General features: G+C 28.0%; 1 protein-coding gene across 1 annotated transcript; it reads right to left on the bottom strand.

Annotated features, from left to right (window-relative positions):
- Positions 1–4,650: 4,650 nt before the first annotated feature.
- Positions 4,651–25,900, bottom strand: LOC142242937 (lysosomal acid glucosylceramidase-like). Its single transcript, XM_075314413.1, has 8 exons — positions 25,795–25,900; positions 11,017–11,162; positions 10,836–10,959; positions 10,441–10,579; positions 6,579–7,143; positions 6,162–6,504; positions 4,877–5,042; positions 4,651–4,811 (listed from the first exon to the last, which is right to left on the bottom strand). The coding sequence occupies exons 1-8, from the start codon at positions 25,838–25,840 to the stop codon at positions 4,712–4,714; spliced, it is 1,629 nt and encodes a 542-aa protein (XP_075170528.1). The 5' UTR covers positions 25,841–25,900; the 3' UTR covers positions 4,651–4,711.
- Positions 25,901–26,344: the final 444 nt, after the last annotated feature.

Consider the following 26,344-nt stretch of genomic DNA (forward strand, 5'->3'; position numbering starts at 1 on the left):
TGTTGGGAGGGTTCTTGTCCTTGGGAACCACCAACACGTTGTTGGCGGCGTACCACTCCATGGCCTTTTTACCATAATGGCTAGATGCCAAATCCGGCCAAAACAGTACGGAACAACCGTGCTTCTTCAGGAAAGGCAGCAGACGTTTATTCAAACACTCTTTCACGTAAATTTCTTGGTTGACAGTCCCGGAAGCTATGAAAATGCTGCTTTTCAAGCCACAGGTACAGATGGCTTGCCAAACCAGATATTTCTTTGCGAACTTTGACAGTTTTATGTGCTTGAAAATATCTGCTACCTTTCCCCTTCCTTTTGCCGTATAAAACTCCTGTCCCGGAAGCTGCTTGTAGTCGGCTTTGACGTAGGTTTCGTCGTCCATTACCACGCAGTCAAACTTCGTCAGCATCGTCGTGTACAGCCTCCGGGATCGCGCTTTGGCCGTCGTATTTTGTTTATCATCGCGATTTGGAGTCACTACCTTCTTGTAAGTCGATAGTCCCGCTCGTTTTTTGGCTCGATGCACGGTTGTAGACGATAGACCCAGCTTATTTGCGGCATCTCGGAGAGAGAGGTTAGGGTTTCGCTTGAAACTACCGGCAACTCTCTTTGTCGTCTCAGCGGCTTCCGGTTTTCGATTTCCCCCCGATCCAGACTTCCTGGATGTCGACAAATGTTCCCCAAACACTTTAATTACATTTGTAACGGTTGATTTGACAACTTTTAGCGATTTTGCCAGCTTTGCATGCGAGTAGCTCGGATTTTCGCGATGCGCGAGCAAAATTTTGCTACGCTGCTCTTCTTGCTTGGACGGCATTTTGACAACTGAAGAGTGAATTACAAAATCAAAATAGGAGCAACATTCTACACACACACACCTTCAAAATGAGGGGTGTTCAGGTTTTTTAAATGCAAAATTGAAAGAAATACGTCAAGTTTATATTGACCAAATTTTGACCGTATCACCCTTTATTCATGGACAGGTTTTGCGTGCGCATTCCAGAAGAGGGATGCTACCATTCTAAGGTGGTCGGTGGTCAGCCTTTTCATAGTGTAAAGTGTAACACCAGGTTTACACAACTTCTCCCCTTACGTCAAAATTGCAGTGTCCAAAATGCTGTCAGAGATTCTACATTTAAAAGCCACAACAAAACCGTTTATATTTGTAAGCAATTGCGTAAATGTTGCACTTTTTATTACAATCGAAATGGCCATAAGTCTTCGAACCAAGTTCACATTATTCGAGTTCAATGTAAAATCTGACCTGCATGGGTGTACGACGTGGAAATTTACCAACTGCGCCACGGAACGATTGCAATTTTTCATCAATCGTTGCCTCGGTCGGATTCTACTTATATTTTCGCTACGCGTAAAAAAGCCATTGAACATCCAAAAACTACAAGAACTCTTTTATGAATAACAAGTAACAGGTTGGCTGATAAGTCCCCAGTCTAACAAAGAAAAACACATTTTTTTCAAAATTCTTTTTTATTATTCAACATAGTTCCCTTCAAGAGCGATACAACGATTATAACGACCTTCCAATATTTTATACCATTTTGGTAGTACTCCTTCGGTTTTGCCTTAAAATAGGCCTCAGTTTCGGCGATCACCTTTTCATTGCAGCCAAATTTTTTCCCTGCGAGCTTCCTTTTGAGGTCTGAGAACAAGAAAAAGTCGCTGGGGGCCAGATCTGGAGAATACGGTGGGTGGGGAAGCAATTCGAAGCCCAATTCATGAATTTTTGCCATCGTTCTCAATGACTTGTGGCACGGTGCGTTGTCTTGGTGGAACAACACTTTTTTCTTCTTCATATGGGGCCATGTTGCCGCGATTTCGACCTTCAAACGCTCTAATAACGCCATATAATAGTCACTGTTGATGGTTTTTCCCTTCTCAAGATAATCGATAAAAATTATTCCATGCGCATCCCAAAAAAAAACAGAGGTCATTACTTTGCCAGCGGACTTCTGAGTCTTTCCACGCTTCGGAGACGGTTCACCGGTCGCTGTCCACTCAGCCGACTGTCGATTGGACGCAGGAGTGTAGTGATGGAGCCATGTTCCATCCATTGTCACAAACACCGCTCAGAATCATCAACTCAGCCGACTGTCGATTGGACTCAGGAGTGCAGTGATGGAGCCATGTTTCATCCATTGTCACATATCGACGGAAAAACTCGGGTGCATTACGAGTTAACAGCTGCAAACACCGCTCAGAATCATCAACACGTTGTTGTTTTTGGTCAAATGTGAGCTCGCGTGGCACCCATTTTGCACAGAGCTTCCGCATATCCAAATATTGATGAATGATATGACCAATACGTTCCTTTGATATCTTGAAGGCCTCTGCTATCTCGATCAACTTCATTTTACGGTCATTCAAAATCATTTTGTGGATTTTTTTTTATGTTTTCGTCGGTAACCACCTCTTTCGGGCGTCCACTGCGTTCACCGTCCTCCGTGCTCATTTCACCACGCTTGAATTTTGCATACCAATCAATTATTGTTGATTGGACGGGCAGAGTCCGGAAACTCTTTATCAAGCCAAGTTTTTGCTTCCACCGTATTTTTTCCCTTCAGAAAACAGTATTTTATCAAAACGCGAAATTCCTTTTTTCCATTTTTTTCACATTAACAAAAGTTGCTTCACAAAAGACGCTCTATCTCACAAACTAATTGACTTACAGACGTCAAATTTTGACACGAATCATTTGAAGGTTGGTACTACATAAAAATAATATGAATTTAATACTAGCGACGCCATCTATGTGTAAGACCGGGGACTTATCAGCCAACCGTTATATCGTCTTAGAATTTCTCCCTGATCAGTAATATACATACTTTATATAATCGGAAATAGATATTTCGATGTGTTACAAAGGGATTGATAGACTTATTATACCCCCGTCACCATTCTATGGTGGTGGGTATAAAAAAGTTAGACATGAAAGAGCAAAGGAGTTGCTGCGATTGTACGAAGGTGGTCAGTTTTCGAATTCAGTCTTCTCCGATGAGAAATCATTCCAAATTGAGCAGTTTGTGAACATTTACTTCCCATAGAGGCCAGCTGCAAATTTACACATTCGATTGGTCAAGAGAACTCAAGCGCCACCGATGATAATGGTGTGTGCTTCCGTAACAGTCACTTCCCTCTCGTATTTATGAACCGTGGGGACATTCCAAAAGAACTCAGCACCATCGCATTCAGCACATATGAACCAAGGATGGCTTAAAAAGAAGTTTCCTTGCATATTTCTACCGCACAATGGCTACCAAAATCTCCGGATCTCAATCCGCTGGACTTTTGCACATGGGGCATTTTGGAGAGTAAGGCTGACACTAAAACAAAAATCAATCTTAAGATGGTGCTTCACCGGTTCAGAAACAATTTCTTCTAGAAACCTTCCAAGTCATAAAATACAGGTTAAATATAATCAAACTCCCAACTTTAAAGAGCCGCCGTACTATGCTAAATATTAGTTTCTTGTCTTATGTTATTCATGGACAAACGGATTGTGTCTATATTTTGAATCGGAGCCAGTGTTGCCAGGTTAGGGGGTTTCCCCCCAAATTTAGGGGTTTTTTCACGTTTAGGGGGATTTTTAGGGGTAACATTTATTTAGGGGGATTTTTGGGGGTAAACAAATATCTTGGTCTTATAAAGTGGATCAATTCTCAAGCAAATTCGGAAATATTCTGGCATGAATTATGAGAAAAAAGATGAGAAAAGTCAACAAGAAGATCCTAAATACAAACAAGTATGCAATAGCATTATTTCCGTTATCTTTATTAAAAGCTTCTGTTGAATGAGCATTTTTAATATTTGAGACAATTAAAAACAATCTTATGTAACTTAGCAGCTGAATGCATTTTAAGAGTAAGTCTGCTTTTTAAATTGATATACATATTGTATTATTACATCCAAAGAAAAAAGTGTTATATTTTATTTACTTCAAAAGAAAATTTTTTATCATCAAACGAAAACTTAGTTTGTCTAAAATTTCGTTTCTCAGAAAAGAAAACTCTTCTTTCAGTATATATATTTGTGTTAAATTTAATTTTTAAAGGATTTTTTCACGAAATTTGGGACCCTTTTTGTACTTTTTGCATTCTTAATTTTTTGGAGGTTTTTGAAAAAAGCCTAGACCAATTTAGGGTTTTTTTTTCTTAAGATTTGGGGGAAGGATCAAAAATCGCCTGGCAACACTGATCGGAGCCTTGTGAATGTTCCTATGAGGTCTTTACGGAACTACCAGCTGCCGAAGAACATGATATATGTCGTGTTCTCCGAGAAAACGTAACATTATACTCATGAAACATGCTTAGGGTGGTTATATTCCTTCTCTGAGTGTAGAATGCACACAAATAAATATTCTTTGCCTTCAATCTGGAAAATAATCGATCCAATTAATTCTTAATTGAAATGTCTTCAATCATTGAAATGATAGTATCAATTAAAAAATTAATTGAAAGTCAATTTAAAAATTAATTGATACTATTAATTTTTGTTTCAATTAAAAAATTTGTCGAGTCAATTAAATTTTTAATTGAATATATTTTTTTTTTTTTGAAACTCAATTAAGACTTTAATTGGAAAAATGTTTGTGAAATTTGTTTCTGTGTGTGATTTTCGAATACAACCCACTAAAAATACATAGTAAAACTTGTGGACCCATTTATTTACATTTTAGAAAAAATTATTTTAAAACACATCAATGATATATAATAGTGTGAATGGACCGAGGAGGTAAAATCAGGACAACACTACCACGAACACTATCAATCACGCTAATTTCTACATTGGCATTACCACTAAAAATAAAAAAATGAATGAGATTATTGGAAGAATCTTCTAAATATTTTGTTATAAAACGAACCTATTGAAGAGTACGGCAGCAATGGTACCATCCGGGCGTAAATAAGCGACGCTGTCTATATTAACATTGCTACGAATGGCATCAATGCGTATCGAGCCTTCCGGTAGAAATTTGGAAAAATGGCCCATGGCATAGAACATTGGCTGTTTTAGGATTTCCGTAGGATCTGAAAATGAAAATGTTACAGAAAAAATAAGTATATTCTATAGAAATAAAATTTTTATCAAAATTTACTATAAAAATAAAATTTTGACAAAACTTTCTATAGAAATAAAATTTTGACAAAATTTCCTATAAAAATACAATTTTGACAAGATTTTCTATAGGAATAAAGTTTAAAATTTTTGTCAAAATGTTATTTCTATAAAATCTTTTGTCAAAAATTTTATTTCCATAGAAATTTTTCAAAATTTTATTTCTATAGAAAATTTTGTCAACATTTTATATAATTAGAAAATTTTGTCAAAATTTCTATATCATGTTTTTCAAAATTTTATTTCTATAGAAATTGTTGTCAAAATTTTATTTTTATAGAAAATTTTGTCAACATTTTATTTTTATTTTGTCAAAACTTTCTATCTATAGAAAATTTTGTCAAAATTTTATTTCTACAGAAATTTTTGTCAAAATTTTATTTCTATAGAAATTTTTGTCAAAATTTTATTTCTACAGAAATTTTTGTCAAAATTTTATTTCTATAAAATCTTTTGTCAAAAAATATAAAATCTTTTTTCAAAACTTTATTTTTATAGAAAATTTTGACAATATTTTATTTTTATAGAAAATTTTGACAAAATTTCTATAGGAAATTTTGCCAAATTTTATTTCTATAGAAAATTTTGTCGAAATTTTATTTCTATAGAAAATTTTGTCAACATTTTATTCCTATAGAAAATTTTGTTAAAATTTTATCTTTATATAAAATTTTGTCAAAATGTTATTTCTATAGAAAATTTTGTCAAAATTTTATTTCTATAGAAAATTTTGTCAAAATTTTAGTTCTATATAAAATTTTGTCGAAATTTTAGTTCTATAGAAAATGTTGTCAAAGTTTTAGTTCTATAGAAAATTTTGTCTAAACTTTATTTCTATAGAAAATTTTGCCTAAATTTTAGTTCTATAGAAAATTTAGTCAAAATTTTATTTCTATAGAAAATTTTTTTAAAATTTTATTTCTATAGAAAATTTTGTCAAAATTTTGTTTCTATAGAAAATGGTGTAACGCAAAAATAAATAATATTAAACACATTAATAATATTAAAACAATAACTTCCAGTGTACTTACTTGCTGTATCAATGATGATGGGAGCATCCACAAAATTATTGACGTAATTCGGTCCACCATTTTGATCTAGAATAAGGTTCCAATCGATCCAACCATTATAACCATGTTGCAGGTTCTGCAAAAAGTCACGGGCATATTTCTCTCCACGATACCATGATCCCAATAGGGGACCAGCCTTTTGCCAGGGTTTATCACCAATGCAGGATTCCGTTACCAGGAGATCTTTCTCGGGCATTTTCGCTAAGGTTGCATCTATAAAAGAGGGTTTGAAAATTTCATCCCAATACCAATGAACAGCCAAAGCATCCAAATACTTTACAGAATCTGCACGTCTCAACTTCATCTATGTCCAAAAAATTAAGAGAAATCATTAGAATTTCATCTAGTCCCTGTTCGTCCGCGTCCATATCTCCTTACCAAATCAAACCACTTGGGAAACGTATAGCGTTGATCATCGTTACCAAAAATTACCAAATCCCTATATTTGGAATTACGTATGGTCGGACCGAGATTATCACTTAGCCATATGGCCTGACTGAATGGATGCCAACCCATACTCATGAATCTCACGAAATACATAAAAAGTAAACCATTCATGGGTTCATTGCCAGTTGATATGGCCCAGATGGGTAGACCGTTTTCCTCCATTAGTTCCAACCATCTCAAATGATAGTCGGCCCATGTTTGATAGTACTCCTTTTTCAAACGTCCAAAACCAGTCCATCTATTGTTGGTTTTCATCCATGGTGGAGCACTCCATGCAGCACCTTTGATGCGTAAATTATTGGGCTTGGCAACTTCTTTAAGGCGATGGATCTGTTCGACCTTGGTTTGATCACGTGGATCTAACTTTGTGAAATTCGTCAGATGTGGATCATTTGCTGGTTCCTCATTATAAGCCCAGGGAGCTAAATCAAAATCACATCCACCAATTGACATTCGCATAAGATTCCAGGCAATACCATCAGCACCATAATACGATCTAGGAGAAACGAGAGAGAGGGAGGGTGAGCTAGAGAATTATCTTATACACTGTGTTGCCAGTATTTTTCGAGCTCTTGTCCCCAAATTATGATGTTTTCGTCCCCAAAAATCCCCAATATATTTTTGACATTTTTTTTTGAAAAAAAAAAATAAAGCAAAAGGCTCTGATGTAGAAAATCAGAAATAATTTAAAAATTTAAATTTTGTCAAATCCATCAAGCTGCAATAAGATCACGATTTCGAACCACAACACCAAGAGACTGGTGACGTCTCCAAATGCTGGAAATATGAAAATGGGAATGAAATGAAAATTTACTTCTAAATGAAAATGAAAATTTACTTCTAAATGAAAATGAAAATTTACTTTTAAATGAAAATGAAAATTTACTTCTAAATATTGAAGTAGTAAAATTGGGTGGTAGACACGTTGCCAAAGCTGGTAGAATTCTACCAGAAGTAGTAGATTTTTAATTGTTTGTTATATTGGCAGAAGTTTCGATGTTTTGGTAGATTTTCATAAATTTTCTATAGATATATAATTCTGACAATATATTCCATAAAGAAATAAAATTTTGACAAAATTTTCTATACACATAAAATTTTGACAAACTTTTCAATAGAATAAAATTTTGACAAATTTTTCTATAGAAATAAAATGTTGACAAAATGTTTCTATAGAAATAGAATTTTGGCAAAAGTTTCTATAGAAATTGAATTTTGACAAAATTTTCTTTAAAAATAAAATTTTACAAAAATTTTTATAGAAATAAAATTTTGACAAAATTTTCTATAGAAAATTTGACAAAATTTGCTATAGAAATTTTGACAAAATTTGTATAGAAACACAATTTTGATAAAATTTGCTATAGAAATGAAATTTTGACAAAATCTTCTAGAGAAATAAAATTTTGACAAAATTTTCTATAGAAATAAAATTTGGACAAAATTTTCTATAGAAATAAAATTTTGACAAAATTTTCTATAGAAATAAAATTTGGACAAAATTTTCTATGGAAATAAGATTTTGACAAAATTTTCTATGAAAAAAATTTTTACAAAATTTTCTATCGCAATAAAATTTTGACAAAATTTTCTACAGAAATAAAATTTTGACAAAATCTTCTAGAGAAATAAAATTTTGACAAAATTTTCTATCGAAATAAAATTTTGACAAAATTTTCTACCGCAATAAAAGTTTGACAAAATTTTCTATCTAATAAAATTTTGACAAACTTTTCTATCTAAATAAAATTTTGACAAAGTTTTCTATAGAAATAAATTTTTGACAAAATTTGCTATAGAAATAAATTTTTGATAAAATTTGGTACAGAACTAAAATTTTGGCAAATTTTCTATCGCAATGAAATTTTGACAAAATTTTCTATCGCAATAAAAGTTTGACAAAATTTTCTACAGAAATAAAATTTTTGACAAAATCTTCCATAGAAATAAAATTTTGACAAAATTTTCTATGAAAATAAAATTTTGACAAAATTTTCTATAAAAATAAAATTTTGACAAACTTTTCTATAGAAATAAAATTTTGAAAAAATTTTCTATAGAAATAAAATTTTGACAAAATGTTTCTATAGAAGTAGAATTTTGACAAAATTTTCTATAGAAGTAGAATTTTGACAAAATTTTCTATAGAAATAGAATTTTGACAAAATTTTCTATAGAAATAAAATTTTTACAAAATTTTCTTTAAAAATAAAATTTTGACAAAAATTTCTATAGAAATAACATTTTTACAAAATTTTCAATAGAAATAAAATTTTGACAGAATTTTCCATAGAAATAAAATTTTGACAAAATGTTTCTATAGAAATAAAATTTTGACAAAATTCTATTTAAAAATAAAATTTTTACAAAAATTTCTATAGAAATAACATTTTTACAAAAATTTCTATAGAAATAACATTTTTACAAAATTTTCAATAGAACTAAAATTTTGACAGAATTTTCCATAGAAATAAAATTTTGTCAAAATAAAATTTTGACAAAATTTTCTATAGAAATAAAATTTTGACAAAATTGTCTATAGAAATTTCGACAAAATTTGCTATAGAAATTTTGACAAAATTTGTATAGAAATAAAATTTTGACAAAAGTTGCTATAGAAATTTTGAAAAAATTTTCTATAAAAACAAACTTTTGACAAAATTTTCTATAGAAATAAAATTTTGACAAAATTTTCTTTAGAAATAAAATTTTGATAAAATTTTCTATAGAAATAAAATTTTGACAAAATTTTCTATAGAAATAAAATTTTGACAAAATGTTCTATACAAATAAAATTTTGACAAAATGTTCTATACAAATAAAATTTTGACAGAATTTTCTACTGAAATAAAATTTTGACAAAATTTTCTATAGAAATAAATTTTTGACAAAATTTTCTATAGAAATAAAATTTGACAAAATTTTCTAAGGAAATAAGATTTTGACAAAATATTCTACAGAAATAAAATTTTGACAAAATTGTCTATAGAAATAAAATTTTGACAAAATTTTCTATAGAAAAAAAATTTTGACAAAATTTTCTATAGAAATAAAATTTTGACAAAATTTTCTTTAGAAATAAAATTTTGATAAAATTTTCTATAGAAATAAAATTTTGACAAAATTTTCTATAGAAATAAAATTTTGACAAAATTGTCTATAGAAATAAAATTTTGACAAAATTTTCTATAGAAATAAAATTTTGACAAATTTTTCTATAGAAATAAACTTTTGACAAAATTTCTATAGAAATAAAATTTTGACAAAATTTTCTATAGAAATAAAATTTTGACAGAATTTTCCATAAAAATAAAATTTTGACAAAATTTTCTATAGAAATAACATTTTGACAAAATTTTCTATAGATATAAAATTTTAACAAAATTTTTTATACGTTTTGTTTGTTATAGTTGGCTTCTCTTCAATCGTTATTATTGTCTTTGATCTCAGCTTAAAGCCATGCATTGACTAAACTACAAGTGTAGCTTAACCAACAGAGGAAAAGTATGCTTGTCAAATTTATTTGGGGAAAGCCCTATAGACTGCAAGAAATAAAATTTTGACAAATTTTCTATAGAAATAGAATTTTGAAAAAATTTCCTATAGGAATATATTTTTTTTAAGATTAAACCGATTTCTCGAAAAAAAAATCCTCACAAAAATTCCCAAATTTATGAAAATCCCCCACCAAATCCCCAAGTGGCCAATTCAGAAATTTCGCCCCAATTTGAGGAAAAATCCCCAATACTGGCAACACTATTTCTACCTTCAGAGAGCTTTCGTACACACTTACTTGTACATATGATCTTGTATCTCTTGCGGTAACATTTCCAATAAATGTGAAACAGCTCCCGTGAAAGATCCACCAAATCCAACAATTTTCCGATACTGATTCTCCCGATTAATATTTAGTTGAACTGTTCGTGTGGATGCTGTGGGAGGGGAGAGGAATAAGCGACAAATTAAAAAAAAATAAATCACCTTCTATTTTATTCTGAACTCGCACTCAAGTATGAGTTCAATTCGTTGCGGTTCCGAACGGTGCGCTGAAGAAAGCCATTACACAGAAATTGGCCAATATAACGTCAGATTATATTGGTGCAATTTGCGTGCAACTTTTGTTTTTCAAAATTCCCAAAACATATGATCGCGATAAGAAATTTTGGATTATGGTTTATCAATACTTACTACGTTCGTTCTTCGAAAGGGTTTCATTTTCATTTTGACTGTCCACCAGTGTATCGTAATCTAGAACATAGTGTTTGTTAAACCTATTAAACAATCCATTGGCTGTATGAAATCTTAGACCAGCCTGAAATATTTAATGCTTATCATCATAATATCCCCGAATAATGCATCTATCAAATACCTTTGAAGAAGAGACAATGGAATACTGGTATTCACTTTCAGGTGTAGGATCATCTAAATAGTCACAATAATCCGAATCACATACACAAACCCCACCATCAGGTGTAGGACGTAGATTACATGGTGTAGTCAGAGCATCAATAGACACTGTAAACAAAATAGAAAGATATAGAAGTGAAACGATATTTATTTGGAGCAAACCCTTCACTCAAACAAAAAGTGAGCCTTATATGGCGCTGAAACTAATTTGATTCTATTTTAGTTCATGGAGCTATAATATTATGCATTTATAGAAAAGTTTATAACAAAAGGGAATTTCGTTTGCCTATAATTTCTTCCTGTAACCACGGTTGCCATTCGAGCCAAAATACTTTGAGAGAAATTTTTACCACAAAACTACCAAACAAAACAATCTTATTTTGCAAAATGTTATTTCTATAAGAATCTTTGTCAAAAACTTTGTTTATTTCTATTTTATTTTGCAAAATTTTTGTTTCTGTAGAAATTTTTGTCAAAAACTTTATTTATTTCTATAGAAAATTTTGCCAAAATTTTATTTATATATAAAATTTTGTCAAAATTTTATTTCTATATAAAATTTTGTCAAAAAAATTTATAGAAAATTTTATCAATTTTTTCTATCGAAAATTTTGTCGAAATTTTATTTATATAGAGAATTTTGTCAAAATTTTATTTCTATAGAAAATTTTATCAAAATTTTGTTTCTATAGAAAATTTTGTCATTTTGTAATTTTTTTTTTCTATAGAAAATTTTTTAAAAATTGTATTTCTATAAAAAATTTTGTCAAAATTCTATTTCTATAGAAAATTTTATCAAAATTGTATTTCTATAGAAAATTTTCTCAAAATTTTATTTGTATAGAAAATGTTGTCAAACTTTTATTTCTATAGAAAATTTTGCCAAATTTTATTTCTATAAAAAATTTTATCACAATTTTATATCTATAGAAAATTTTTTCAATTGTTTTGTATCGAAAATTTGGTCAAATTTTATTTCTATAGGAAATTTTTATAGAAAATTTTGTCAAAATGTTATTTCAATACAATTTTTTCAAAATGTCATTTCTATACATTTTTTCAATATTTTATTGCTGCACACTTTTTTTTAATTCTATTACTATAGAATTTTTGTTGTTAAATTTCAAATAGAAAATTTTATTTCTATACAAAATTTTTCAATATTTTATTTCTGCACAAATTTTATTCAAAATTTTATTTCTATAGAAAATTGTTGCAAAATTTTATTTTTGTCAGTTTTTTTCGAAATTTTCTATTATATAGGAAGAAAATGTTGTCAAAAAATTTCCTAGAGAAAATTTTGTCCAAACATTTTTTTAATTATTTTTTTTTCAAAATTTTATTTCTATAAAAATTTGTTCAAAATGTTATTTCTAAATAAAGCTATCAAAATAATATTTCTATAGGAAATTTTGTTAAAATTTTCTTTCTATAGAAAATTTTGGCAAAATTTTATTTTTGTCAGTTTTTTTCAAAAACTTTATTTATTTCTATAGAAAAATTTGCCAACATTTTATTTTTATAGGAATATTTTTCAAAATTATATTTCTATAGAAAATTTTGTCAAAATTTTATTTCTATATAAAAGTTTGTCAAAAAAATTGTAGAAAATTTTGTCAATTTTTTCTATCGAAAATTTTGTCGAAATTTTATTTCTGTAGAAAATTTTGTCTAAATTTTATTTCTGTAGAGAATTTTGTCAAAATTTTATTTCCATAGAAAATTTTATCAAAATTGTGTTTCTATAGAAAATTTTGTCAAAATTTTATTTCTATAGAAAATTTTGTAAATTTATTTTTTCTATAGAAAATTTTGTAAATTTATTTTTTCTATAGAAAATTTTGTAAAAATTTTATTTCTATAAAAAATTTTGTCAAAATTCTATTTCTATAGAAAAATTTCTCAACATTTTATTTCTATAGAAAATTTTATCAATATTTTATATTATAGAAAATTTTCCCAAAATTTTATTCCTATAGAAAATGTTGTTAAAATTTTATTTTTATAGAAAATGTTTTTAAAATTTTATTTCTATAAAAAAATTTTATCACAATTTTTAATCTATAGTAAAATTTGTTCAATTGTTTTCTATCGAAAATTTTGTCAAAATTTTATTTCTATAGGAAATTTTTATAGAAAATTTTGTCAAAATGTTATTTCGTTATTTACATTTTATTTTTATAGGAATATTTTTCAAAATTATATTTCTATAGAAAATTTGGTCAAAATTTTATTTCTATATAAAAGTTTGTCAAAAAAATTGTAGAAAATTTTGTCAATTTTTTCTATCGAAAATTTTGTCGAAATTTTATTTCTGTAGAAAATTTTGTCTAAATTTTATTTCTGTAGAGAATTTTGTCAAAATTTTATTTCCATAGAAAATTTTATCAAAATTGTGTTTCTATAGAAAATTTTGTCAAAATTTTATTTCTATAGAAAATTTTGTAAATTTATTTTTTCTATAGAAAATTTTGTAAATTTATTTTTTCTATAGAAAATTTTGTAAAAATTTTATTTCTATAAAAAATTTTGTCAAAATTCTATTTCTATAGAAAATTTTCTCAACATTTTATTTCTATAGAAAATTTTATCAATATTTTATATTATAGAAAATTTTCCCAAAATTTTATTCCTATAGAAAATGTTGTTAAAATTTTATTTTTATAGAAAATGTTTTTAAAATTTTATTTCTATAAAAAAATTTTATCACAATTTTTAATCTATAGTAAAATTTGTTCAATTGTTTTCTATCGAAAATTTTGTCAAAATTTTATTTCTATAGGAAATTTTTATAGAAAATTTTGTCAAAATGTTATTTCTATACATTTTTTTTTCAAAATGTTATTTCTATACATTTTTTCAATATTTTATTTCTGTACAATTTTTATACCCTTCACCACTACTGTGGTACAGGGTATAATAAGTTTGTGCATTTCTATGTAACGCAAAGAAGGAGTAATCATAGACCAACCTTTTAGTATACGGATCGGCTTAGAATTAAATTCTGAGTCGATTTAGCGATGTCCGTCTGTCTGTCTGTCTGTCTGTCTGTTGATGTATTTTTGTGTGCAAAGTACAGCTCGAAGTTTTAGTCCGATTGTCCTAAAATTTGGTATATGGTAATGTTTCGGCTCAAAGACGATCCATATTGATTTTGTCTGTCTGTCTGTCTGTCTGTCTGTCTGTTGATGTATTTTTGTGTGCAAAGTACAGCTCGAAGTTTTAGTCCGATTGTCCTAAAATTTGGTATATGGTAATGTTTCGGCTCAAAGACGATCCATATTGATTTTGGAAAAAATCGGTTCAGATTTAGATATAGCTACCATATATATTTTTCACCGATCTGGTCATAATTGGCGTGTATATCAACCGATTCTCCTTGCAATTGATATTTTGCAAGTTTTTTTCCGTACATCCGAAAAAACTTGCAAAATATCAGCCAAATCGGTTCAGATTTAGATATAGCTCCCATATATAGCTTTCGCTATATTACACTCATTTGCCCACAAAGGCCAATTTTGTGTTCCGATTTAGTTAAAATTTTGCATAGGGAGTAGAATTAGCATTGTAACTGTGCGTGCCATATGACCACAGAGGCCAATTTTTAACTCCGATTTAGTTGAAATTTTGCACAGGGAGTAGAATTAGCATTGTAGCTATGCGTGCCAAATTTCGTTGAAATCGGTTCAGATTTAGATATAACTCCCATATATATGTTTTTCTGATTTCGACAAAAGTGGTCAAAATACCAACATTTTCCTTGTAAAATCGCCTCTGCTTAGTCGAAAATTTGTAAAAATGACTCTAATTTTCCTAAACTTGTAATACATATATATCGAGCGATAAATCATAAATAAACTTTTGCGAAGTTTCCTTAAAATTGCTTCAGATTTATATGTTTCCCATATTTTTTTACTAAAATTGTGTTCCACCCTAGTGCATTAGCCAACATAAATTTTGAGTCTATAGATTTTGTAAAAGTCTATCGAATTCTGTCCAAATCGAGTGATATTTAAATGTATGTATTTGGGACAAAGCTTTATATATAGCACCCAACACATTAGACGGATGTGATATGTTATCGAAAATTTAGATCTACAAAGTGGTGCAGGGTATAATATAGTCGGCCCGCCCGACTTTAGACTTTCCTTACTTGTTTTAATTCTATTACTGTACAATTTTTTATTTCTATAGAAAATTTTATCAATATTTTATATTATAGAAAATTTTCCCAAAAATTTATTCCTATAGAAAATGTTGTTAAAATTTTATTTTTATAGAAAATGTTTTTAAAATTTTATTTCTATAAAAAAATTTTATTACAATTTTTAATCTATAGTAAAATTTGTTCAATTGTTTTCTATCGAAAATTTTGTCAAAATTTTATTTCTATAGGAAATTTTTATAGAAAATTTTGTCAAAATGTTATTTCTATACATTTTTTTTTCAAAATGTTATTTCTATACATTTTTTCAATATTTTATTTCTGTACAATTTTTATACCCTTCACCACTACTGTGGTACAGGGTATAATAAGTTTGTGCATTTCTATGTAACGCCAAGAAGGAGTAATCATAGACCAACCTTTTAGTATACGGATCGGCTTAGAATTAAATTCTGAGTCGATTTAGCGATGTCCGTCTGTCTGTCTGTCTGTCTGTCTGTCTGTCTGTTGATGTATTTTTGTGTGCAAAGTACAGCTCGAAGTTTTAGTCCGATTGTCCTAAAATTTGGTATATGGTAATGTTTCGGCTCAAAGACGATCCATATTGATTTTGTCTGTCTGTCTGTCTGTCTGTCTGTTGATGTATTTTTGTGTGCAAAGTACAGCTCGAAGTTTTAGTCCGATTGTCCTAAAATTTGGTATATGGTAATGTTTCGGCTCAAAGACGATCCATATTGATTTTGGAAAAAATCGGTTCAGATTTAGATATAGCTACCATATATATTTTTCACCGATCTGGTCATAATTGGCGTGTATATCAACCGATTCTCCTTGCAATTGATATTTTGCAAGTTTTTTTCCGTACATCCGAAAAAACTTGCAAAATATCAGCCAAATCGGTTCAGATTTAGATATAGCTCCCATATATAGCTTTCGCTATATTACACTCATTTGCCCACAAAGGCCAATTTTGTGTTCCGATTTAGTTAAAATTTTGCATAGGGAGTAGAATTAGCATTGTAACTGTGCGTGCCATATGACCACAGAGGCCAATTTTTAACTCCGATTTAGTTGAAATTTTGCACAGGGAGTAGAATTAGCATTGTAGCTATGCGTGCCAAATTTCGTTGAAATCGGTTCAGATTTAGATATAACTCCCATATATATGTTTTTCTGATTTCGACAAAAGTGGTCAAAATACCAACATTTTCCTTGTAAAATCGCCTCTGCTTAGTCGAAAATTTGTAAAAATGACTCTAATTTTCCTAAACTTGTAATACATATATATCGAGCGATAAATCATAAATAAACTTTTGCGAAGTTTCCTTAAAATTGCTTCAGATTTATATGTTTCCCATATTTTTTTACTAAAATTGTGTTCCACCCTAGTGCATTAGCCAACATAAATTTTGAGTCTATAGATTTTGTAAAAGTCTATCGAATTCTGTCCAAATCGAGTGATATTTAAATGTATGTATTTGGGACAAAGCTTTATATATAGCACCCAACACATTAGACGGATGTGATATGTTATCGAAAATTTAGATCTACAAAGTGGTGCAGGGTATAATATAGTCGGCCCGCCCGACTTTAGACTTTCCTTACTTGTTTTAATTCTATTACTGTACAATTTTTTATTTCTATAGAAAATTTTATCAATATTTTATATTATAGAAAATTTTCCCAAAATTTTATTCCTATAGAAAATGTTGTTAAAATTTTATTTTTATAGAAAATGTTTTTAAAATTTTATTTCTATAAAAAATTTTATCACAATTTTTAATCTATAGTAAAATTTGTTCAATTGTTTTCTATCGAAAATTTTGTCAAAATTTTATTTCTATAGGAAATTTTTATAGAAAATTTTGTCAAAATGTTATTTCGTTATTTACATTTTACTTTTATAGGAATATTTTTCAAAATTATATTTCTATAGAAAATTTTGTCAAAATTTTATTTCTATATAAAAGTTTGTCAAAAAAATTGTAGAAAATTTTGTCAATTTTTTCTATCGAAAATTTTGTCGAAATTTTATTTCTGTAGAAAATTTTGTAAATTTATTTTTTCTATAGAAAATTTTGTAAATTTATTTTTTCTATAGAAAATTTTGTAAAAATTTTATTTCTATAAAAATTTTTGTCAAAATTCTATTTCTATAGAAAATTTTCCATAGAAAATTTTATCAAAATTGTGTTTCTATAGAAAATTTTGTCAAAATTTTATTTCTATAGAAAATTTTGTAAATTTATTTTTTCTATAGAAAGTTTTGTAAATTTATTTTTTCTATAGAAAATTTTGTAAAAATTTTATTTCTATAAAAAATTTTGTCAAAATTCTATTTCTATAGAAAATTTTCTCAACATTTTATTTCTATAGAAAATTTTATCAATATTTTATATTATAGAAAATTTTCCCAAAATTTTATTCCTATAGAAAATGTTGTTAAAATTTTATTTTTATAGAAAATGTTTTTAAAATTTTATTTCTATAAAAAAATTTTATCACAATTTTTAATCTATAGTAAAATTTGTTCAATTGTTTTCTATCGAAAATTTTGTCAAAATTTTATTTCTATAGGAAATTTTTATAGAAAATTTTGTCAAAATGTTATTTCTATACATTTTTTTTTTCAAAATGTTATTTCTATACATTTTTTCAATATTTTATTTCTGTACAATTTTTATACCCTTCACCACTACTGTGGTACAGGGTATAATAAGTTTGTGCATTTCTATGTAACGCCAAGAAGGAGTAATCATAGACCAACCTTTTAGTATACGGATCGGCTTAGAATTAAATTCTGAGTCGATTTAGCGATGTCCGTCTGTCTGTCTGTCTGTCTGTCTGTTGATGTATTTTTGTGTGCAAAGTACAGCTCGAAGTTTTAGTCCGATTGTCCTAAAATTTGGTATATGGTAATGTTTCGGCTCAAAGACGATCCATATTGATTTTGTCTGTCTGTCTGTCTGTCTGTCTGTCTGTTGATGTATTTTTGTGTGCAAAGTACAGCTCGAAGTTTTAGTCCGATTGTCCTAAAATTTGGTATATGGTAATGTTTCGGCTCAAAGACGATCCATATTGATTTTGGAAAAAATCGGTTCAGATTTAGATATAGCTACCATATATATTTTTCACCGATCTGGTCATAATTGGCGTGTATATCAACCGATTCTCCTTGCAATTGATATTTTGCAAGTTTTTTTCCGTACATCCGAAAAAACTTGCAAAATATCAGCCAAATCGGTTCAGATTTAGATATAGCTCCCATATATAGCTTTCGCTATATTACACTCATTTGCCCACAAAGGCCAATTTTGTGTTCCGATTTAGTTAAAATTTTGCATAGGGAGTAGAATTAGCATTGTAACTGTGCGTGCCATATGACCACAGAGGCCAATTTTTAACTCCGATTTAGTTGAAATTTTGCACAGGGAGTAGAATTAGCATTGTAGCTATGCGTGCCAAATTACGTTGAAATCGGTTCAGATTTAGATATAACTCCCATATATATGTTTTTCTGATTTCGACAAAAGTGGTCAAAATACCAACATTTTCCTTGTAAAATCGCCTCTGCTTAGTCGAAAATTTGTAAAAATGACTCTAATTTTCCTAAACTTGTAATACATATATATCGAGCGATAAATCATAAATAAACTTTTGCGAAGTTTCCTTAAAATTGCTTCAGATTTATATGTTTCCCATATTTTTTTACTAAAATTGTGTTCCACCCTAGTGCATTAGCCAACATAAATTTTGAGTCTATAGATTTTGTAAAAGTCTATCGAATTCTGTCCAAATCGAGTGATATTTAAATGTATGTATTTGGGACAAAGCTTTATATATAGCACCCAACACATTAGACGGATGTGATATGTTATCGAAAATTTAGATCTACAAAGTGGTGCAGGGTATAATATAGTCGGCCCGCCCGACTTTAGACTTTCCTTACTTGTTTTAATTCTATTACTGTACAATTTTTTATTTCTATAGAAAATTTTATCAATATTTTATATTATAGAAAATTTTCCCAAAATTTTATTCCTATAGAAAATGTTGTTAAAATTTTATTTTTATAGAAAATGTTTTTAAAATTTTATTTCTATAAAAAATTTTATCACAATTTTTAATCTATAGTAAAATTTGTTCAATTGTTTTCTATCGAAAATTTTGTCAAAATTTTATTTCTATAGGAAATTTTTATAGAAAATTTTGTCAAAATGTTATTTCGTTATTTACATTTTACTTTTATAGGAATATTTTTCAAAATTATATTTCTATAGAAAATTTTGTCAAAATTTTATTTCTATATAAAAGTTTGTCAAAAAAATTGTAGAAAATTTTGTCAATTTTTTCTATCGAAAATTTTGTCGAAATTTTATTTCTGTAGAAAATTTTGTCTAAATTTTATTTCTGTAGAGAATTTTGTCAAAATTTTATTTCCATAGAAAATTTTATCAAAATTGTGTTTCTATAGAAAATTTTGTCAAAATTTTATTTCTATAGAAAATTTTGTAAATTTATTTTTTCTATAGAAAATTTTGTAAATTTATTTTTTCTATAGAAAATTTTGTAAAAATTTTATTTCTATAAAAAATTTTGTCAAAATTCTATTTCTATAGAAAATTTTCTCAACATTTTATTTCTATAGAAAATTTTATCAATATTTTATATTATAGAAAATTTTCCCAAAATTTTATTCCTATAGAAAATGTTGTTAAAATTTTATTTTTATAGAAAATGTTTTTAAAATTTTATTTCTATAAAAAAATTTTATCACAATTTTTAATCTATAGTAAAATTTGTTCAATTGTTTTCTATCGAAAATTTTGTCAAAATTTTATTTCTATAGGAAATTTTTATAGAAAATTTTGTCAAAATGTTATTTATATACATTTTTTTTTTCAAAATGTTATTTCTATACATTTTTTCAATATTTTATTTCTGTACAATTTTTATACCCTTCACCACTACTGTGGTACAGGGTATAATAAGTTTGTGCATTTCTATGTAACGCCAAGAAGGAGTAATCATAGACCAACCTTTTAGTATACGGATCGGCTTAGAATTAAATTCTGAGTCGATTTAGCGATGTCCGTCTGTCTGTCTGTCTGTCTGTCTGTCTGTCTGTCTGTCTGTTGATGTATTTTTGTGTGCAAAGTACAGCTCGAAGTTTTAGTCCGATTGTCCTAAAATTTGGTATATGGTAATGTTTCGGCTCAAAGACGATCCATATTGATTTTGTCTGTCTGTCTGTCTGTTGATGTATTTTTGTGTGCAAAGTGCAGCTCGAAGTTTTAGTCCGATTGTCCTAAAATTTGGTATATGGTAATGTTTCGGCTCAAAGACGATCCATATTGATTTTGGAAAAAATCGGTTCAGATTTAGATATAGCTACCATATATATTTTTCACCGATCTGGTCATAATTGGCGTGTATATCAACCGATTCTCCTTGCAATTGATATTTTGCAAGTTTTTTTCCGTACATCCGAAAAAACTTGCAAAATATCAGCCAAATCGGTTCAGATTTAGATATAGCTCCCATATATAGCTTTCGCTATATTACACTCATTTGCCCACAAAGGCCAATTTTGTGTTCCGATTTAGTTAAAATTTTGCATAGGGAGTAGAATTAGCATTGTAACTGTGCGTGCCATATGACCACAGAGGCCAATTTTTAACTCCGATTTAGTTGAAATTTTGCACAGGGAGTAGAATTAGCATTGTAGCTATGCGTGCCAAATTACGTTGAAATCGGTTCAGATTTAGATATAACTCCCATATATATGTTTTTCTGATTTCGACAAAAGTGGTCAAAATACCAACATTTTCCTTGTAAAATCGCCTCTGCTTAGTCGAAAATTTGTAAAAATGACTCTAATTTTCCTAAACTTGTAATACATATATATCGAGCGATAAATCATAAATAAACTTTTGCGAAGTTTCCTTAAAATTGCTTCAGATTTATATGTTTCCCATATTTTTTTACTAAAATTGTGTTCCACCCTAGTGCATTAGCCAACATAAATTTTGAGTCTATAGATTTTGTAAAAGTCTATCGAATTCTGTCCAAATCGAGTGATATTTAAATGTATGTATTTGGGACAAAGCTTTATATATAGCACCCAACACATTAGACGGATGTGATATGTTATCGAAAATTTAGATCTACAAAGTGGTGCAGGGTATAATATAGTCGGCCCGCCCGACTTTAGACTTTCCTTACTTGTTTTAATTCTATTACTGTACAATTTTTTATTTCTATAGAAAATTTTATCAATATTTTATATTATAGAAAATTTTCCCAAAATTTTATTCCTATAGAAAATGTTGTTAAAATTTTATTTTTATAGAAAATGTTTTTAAAATTTTATTTCTATAAAAAATTTTATCACAATTTTTAATCTATAGTAAAATTTGTTCAATTGTTTTCTATCGAAAATTTTGTCAAAATTTTATTTCTATAGGAAATTTTTATAGAAAATTTTGTCAAAATGTTATTTCGTTATTTACATTTTATTTTTATAGGAATATTTTTCAAAATTATATTTCTATAGAAAATTTTGTCAAAATTTTATTTCTATATAAAAGTTTGTCAAAAAAATTGTAGAAAATTTTGTCAATTTTTTCTATCGAAAATTTTGTCGAAATTTTATTTCTGTAGAAAATTTTGTAAATTTATTTTTTCTATAGAAAATTTTGTAAATTTATTTTTTCTATAGAAAATTTTGTAAAAATTTTATTTCTATAAAAAATTTTGTCAAAATTCTATTTCTATAGAAAATTTTCCATAGAAAATTTTATCAAAATTGTGTTTCTATAGAAAATTTTGTCAAAATTTTATTTCTATAGAAAATTTTGTAAATTTATTTTTTCTATAGAAAATTTTGTAAATTTATTTTTTCTATAGAAAATTTTGTAAAAATTTTATTTCTATAAAAAATTTTGTCAAAATTCTATTTCTATAGAAAATTTTCTCAACATTTTATTTCTATAGAAAATTTTATCAATATTTTATATTATAGAAAATTTTCCCAAAATTTTATTCCTATAGAAAATGTTGTTAAAATTTTATTTTTATAGAAAATGTTTTTAAAATTTTATTTCTATAAAAAAATTTTATCACAATTTTTAATCTATAGTAAAATTTGTTCAATTGTTTTCTATCGAAAATTTTGTCAAAATTTTATTTCTATAGGAAATGTTTATAGAAAATTTTGTCAAAATGTTATTTCTATACATTTTTTTTTTCAAAATGTTATTTCTATACATTTTTTCAATATTTTATTTCTGTACAATTTTTATACCCTTCACCACTACTGTGGTACAGGGTATAATAAGTTTGTGCATTTCTATGTAACGCCAAGAAGGAGTAATCATAGACCAACCTTTTAGTATACGGATCGGCTTAGAATTAAATTCTGAGTCGATTTAGCGATGTCCGTCTGTCTGTCTGTCTGTCTGTCTGTTGATGTATTTTTGTGTGCAAAGTACAGCTCGAAGTTTTAGTCCGATTGTCCTAAAATTTGGTATATGGTAATGTTTCGGCTCAAAGACGATCCATATTGATTTTGTCTGTCTGTCTGTCTGTCTGTTGATGTATTTTTGTGTGCAAAGTACAGCTCGAAGTTTTAGTCCGATTGTCCTAAAATTTGGTATATGGTAATGTTTCGACTCAAAGACGATCCATATTGATTTTGGAAAAAATCGGTTCAGATTTAGATATAGCTACCATATATATTTTTCACCGATCTGGTCATAATTGGCGTGTATATCAACCGATTCTCCTTGCAATTGATATTTTGCAAGTTTTTTTCCGTACATCCGAAAAAACTTGCAAAATATCAGCCAAATCGGGTCAGATTTAGATATAGCTCCCATATATAGCTTTCGCTATATTACACTCATTTGCCCACAAAGGCCAATTTTGTGTTCCGATTTAGTTAAAATTTTGCATAGGGAGTAGAATTAGCATTGTAACTGTGCGTGCCATATGACCACAGAGGCCAATTTTTAACTCCGATTTAGTTGAAATTTTGCACAGGGAGTAGAATTAGCATTGTAGCTATGCGTGCCAAATTTCGTTGAAATCGGTTCAGATTTAGATATAACTCCCATATATATGTTTTTCTGATTTCGACAAAAGTGGTCAAAATACCAACATTTTCCTTGTAAAATCGCCTCTGCTTAGTCGAAAATTTGTAAAAATGACTCTAATTTTCCTAAACTTGTAATACATATATATCGAGCGATAAATCATAAATAAACTTTTGCGAAGTTTCCTTAAAATTGCTTCAGATTTATATGTTTCCCATATTTTTTTACTAAAATTGTGTTCCACCCTAGTGCATTAGCCAACATAAATTTTGAGTCTATAGATTTTGTAAAAGTCTATCGAATTCTGTCCAAATCGAGTGATATTTAAATGTATGTATTTGGGACAAAGCTTTATATATAGCACCCAACACATTAGACGGATGTGATATGTTATCGAAAATTTAGATCTACAAAGTGGTGCAGGGTATAATATAGTCGGCCCGCCCGACTTTAGACTTTCCTTACTTGTTTTAATTCTATTACTGTACAATTTTTGTTTTCAAACTTCAAATAGAAAATAGAAAATAGAAAATAGAAAATTTTATTTCTATACAAAGTTTTTTCAATATTTTATTTCTGCACAAATTTTATTCAAAATTTGATTTCTATAGAAAATTTTGGCAAAATTTTGTCATTTTTTTCTCGAAATTTTACTATTATATAGGAAGAAAATTTTGTCAAAAAAATTTCCTAGAGAAAATTTAGTCCAAAAGTGTTTTAATTATTTTTTTTTTCAAAATTTTATTTCTATAAAAATTTTTTCAAAATCTAAAGAAAATTACCAAAATAATATTTCTATAGGAAATTTTGTAAAAATTTTCTTTCTATAGAAAATTTGTAAAGTACTTCTTAGTTGAAGAAGAATATTTTACAAAATCTACCAAAAAAATATCAAGAATTCTACAAATCTACCAAATAGTAAAAAATGTATATTTATTTATTTTTATATAAATTTATTTATACATAAATTGTTTTCAATATTTTATTTCTGTACAAATATTTTTTCAATTTTATTATTGTACAAATTTTTTCACATTTTTTTCGACGATCAAAGACGATCCCTATTGATTTTGGAAAAAATCGGTTCAGATTTAGATATAGCTGCCATATATATTTTTCACCGATCTGGTCATAATTGGCGTGTATATCAACCGATTCTCCTCAATTTCCGTCCATCCGAATATTTTATGAGTCTCGAAAAACTTGCAAAATATCAGCCAAATCGGTTCAGATTTAGATATAGCTCCCATATATAGCTTTCGCCCGATTTACACACATTTGCCCACAGAGGCCAAATTTTTGATCCGATTTAGTTGAAATTTTGCACAGGGAGTATAATTAGCATTGTAGCTATGTGTGCCAAATTTCGTTGAAATCGGTTCAGATTTAGATATAACTCCCATATATATGTTTTTCTGATTTCGACAAAAATGGTCAAAATACCAACATTTTCCTTGTAAAATCGCCTCTGCTTAGTCGAAAATTTGTAAAAATGACTCTAATTTTCCTAAACTTGTAATACATATATATCGAGCGATAAATCATAAATAAACTTTTGCGAAGTTTCCTTAAAATTGCTTCAGATTTATATGTTTCCCATATTTTTTTACTAAAATTGTGTTCCACCCTAGTGCATTAGCCAACATAAATTTGGAGTCTATAGATTTTGTAAAAGTCTATCGAATTCTGTCCAAATCGAGTGATATTTAAATGTATGTATTTGGGACAATGCTTTATATATAGCACCCAACACATTTGACGGATGTGATATGGTATCGAAAATTTAGATCTACAAAGTGGTGCAGGGTATAATATAGTCGGCCCCGCCCGACTTTAGACTTTCCTTACTTGTTTTTCTATAGAAAATTAAAAAAAAATCTACACAAAATTATTTTCAAATTTTATTTTATTTTTATTGGTTTTAATTTTAATCTTATAAAAAATTTCTATTGTTTCTATAAGAAATTTCGTCAAAATTTTGTTTCTATAGAAAATTTTGTCAAAATTTTACTTCTATAGATTTTTTTCAAAATTTTATTTCTTTAGGAAATTTTGTTACTATTTAATTTCTATAGAATATTTGTAAAATATCTCTTAGTTGAAGAGGAATATTTTGCAAAATCTACCAAAACATCAAGAGTTCTACAAATCTACCAAACAGTAAAAAATCTACCGTGCCTGTGACTCCACCTTTTATAGCACACTCAAAAAATTGTCTTAACATCCAAATTTACATATAAAGGTATTGAACTGTATTAGCAGAATTTTTAAACAATTTTTTCTCAAGGTTTAATTTTTAACCAAGTGCGTCAGTTACTCTTTAAAGTTTTGAAAAAAAAAATATTTCTAATATTCACACTCAGAAATACCACCGAAGTTTACAAAATTCTAATCTGAAGAGCATTGCCGAAAAATCTCTATAAAAACGACTTACGATTTCCATCCATTTCAACAAAAAACTAAAAATAGAAACTCTCACCTAATAGAGCAACAAATATTGCGATTTCTTTAATGGGCAAACCCATATTTAATTTCACAATTTCAAATTTATTTAAATTTCCACCACCTTCTCCAAGTTCTACTAGTGGACGACTATTAACCAAAGACCATAGATTTGTGAAAAAATTCACAACCATTATCTTTGATTTATTGTTTTCGAATTAAAAACTTAAATCCAATTGATATGAAATCCCCAATCAATGCGTGTGCTAATACTTACGAGGATAGTTTCGAAATTAGTGAACCTAATAATCAAAATACACATTACACTGATAGAAAAAGTTTCGTTATATTAACGAAATATCTCATTAAAAGTGAGCCAATGAAAACAAATTCGCTAATATTACAAATTGTTTGTTATTATAACGAATTTTCCGATAATCAATGAAACGAAAATTCTGATTTTTGTATTATGGTAGCCACTAATTTAACTTTTTTGTCAACTTCAGCCAAACTAAAACTAGCAGACAATGTTTACTATTTTTCAGTGAACTTTTAGCTGTTTACCAGATTTTTCTGCTTTGTCAACT

This window comes from Haematobia irritans, chromosome 1, assembly GCF_050003625.1.
Source record: "Haematobia irritans isolate KBUSLIRL chromosome 1, ASM5000362v1, whole genome shotgun sequence".
In the NCBI taxonomy this organism is placed as follows: domain Eukaryota; kingdom Metazoa; phylum Arthropoda; class Insecta; order Diptera; family Muscidae; genus Haematobia; species Haematobia irritans.

Excerpts from the sequence above, each read along its gene's own strand:
- LOC142242937 (XM_075314413.1), bottom strand. The coding sequence starts at position 25,840 with ATGGGTTTGCCCATTAAAGAAATCGCAATATTTGTTGCTCTATTAG. Across the intron at positions 10,960-11,016 it reads CCATTGTCTCTTCTTCAAAG|GCTGGTCTAAGATTTCATAC; the intron begins GTATTTGATAGA and ends TAAATATTTCAG. Across the intron at positions 10,580-10,835 it reads CCTTTCGAAGAACGAACGTA|CATCCACACGAACAGTTCAA; the intron begins GTAAGTATTGAT and ends CCCCTCCCACAG.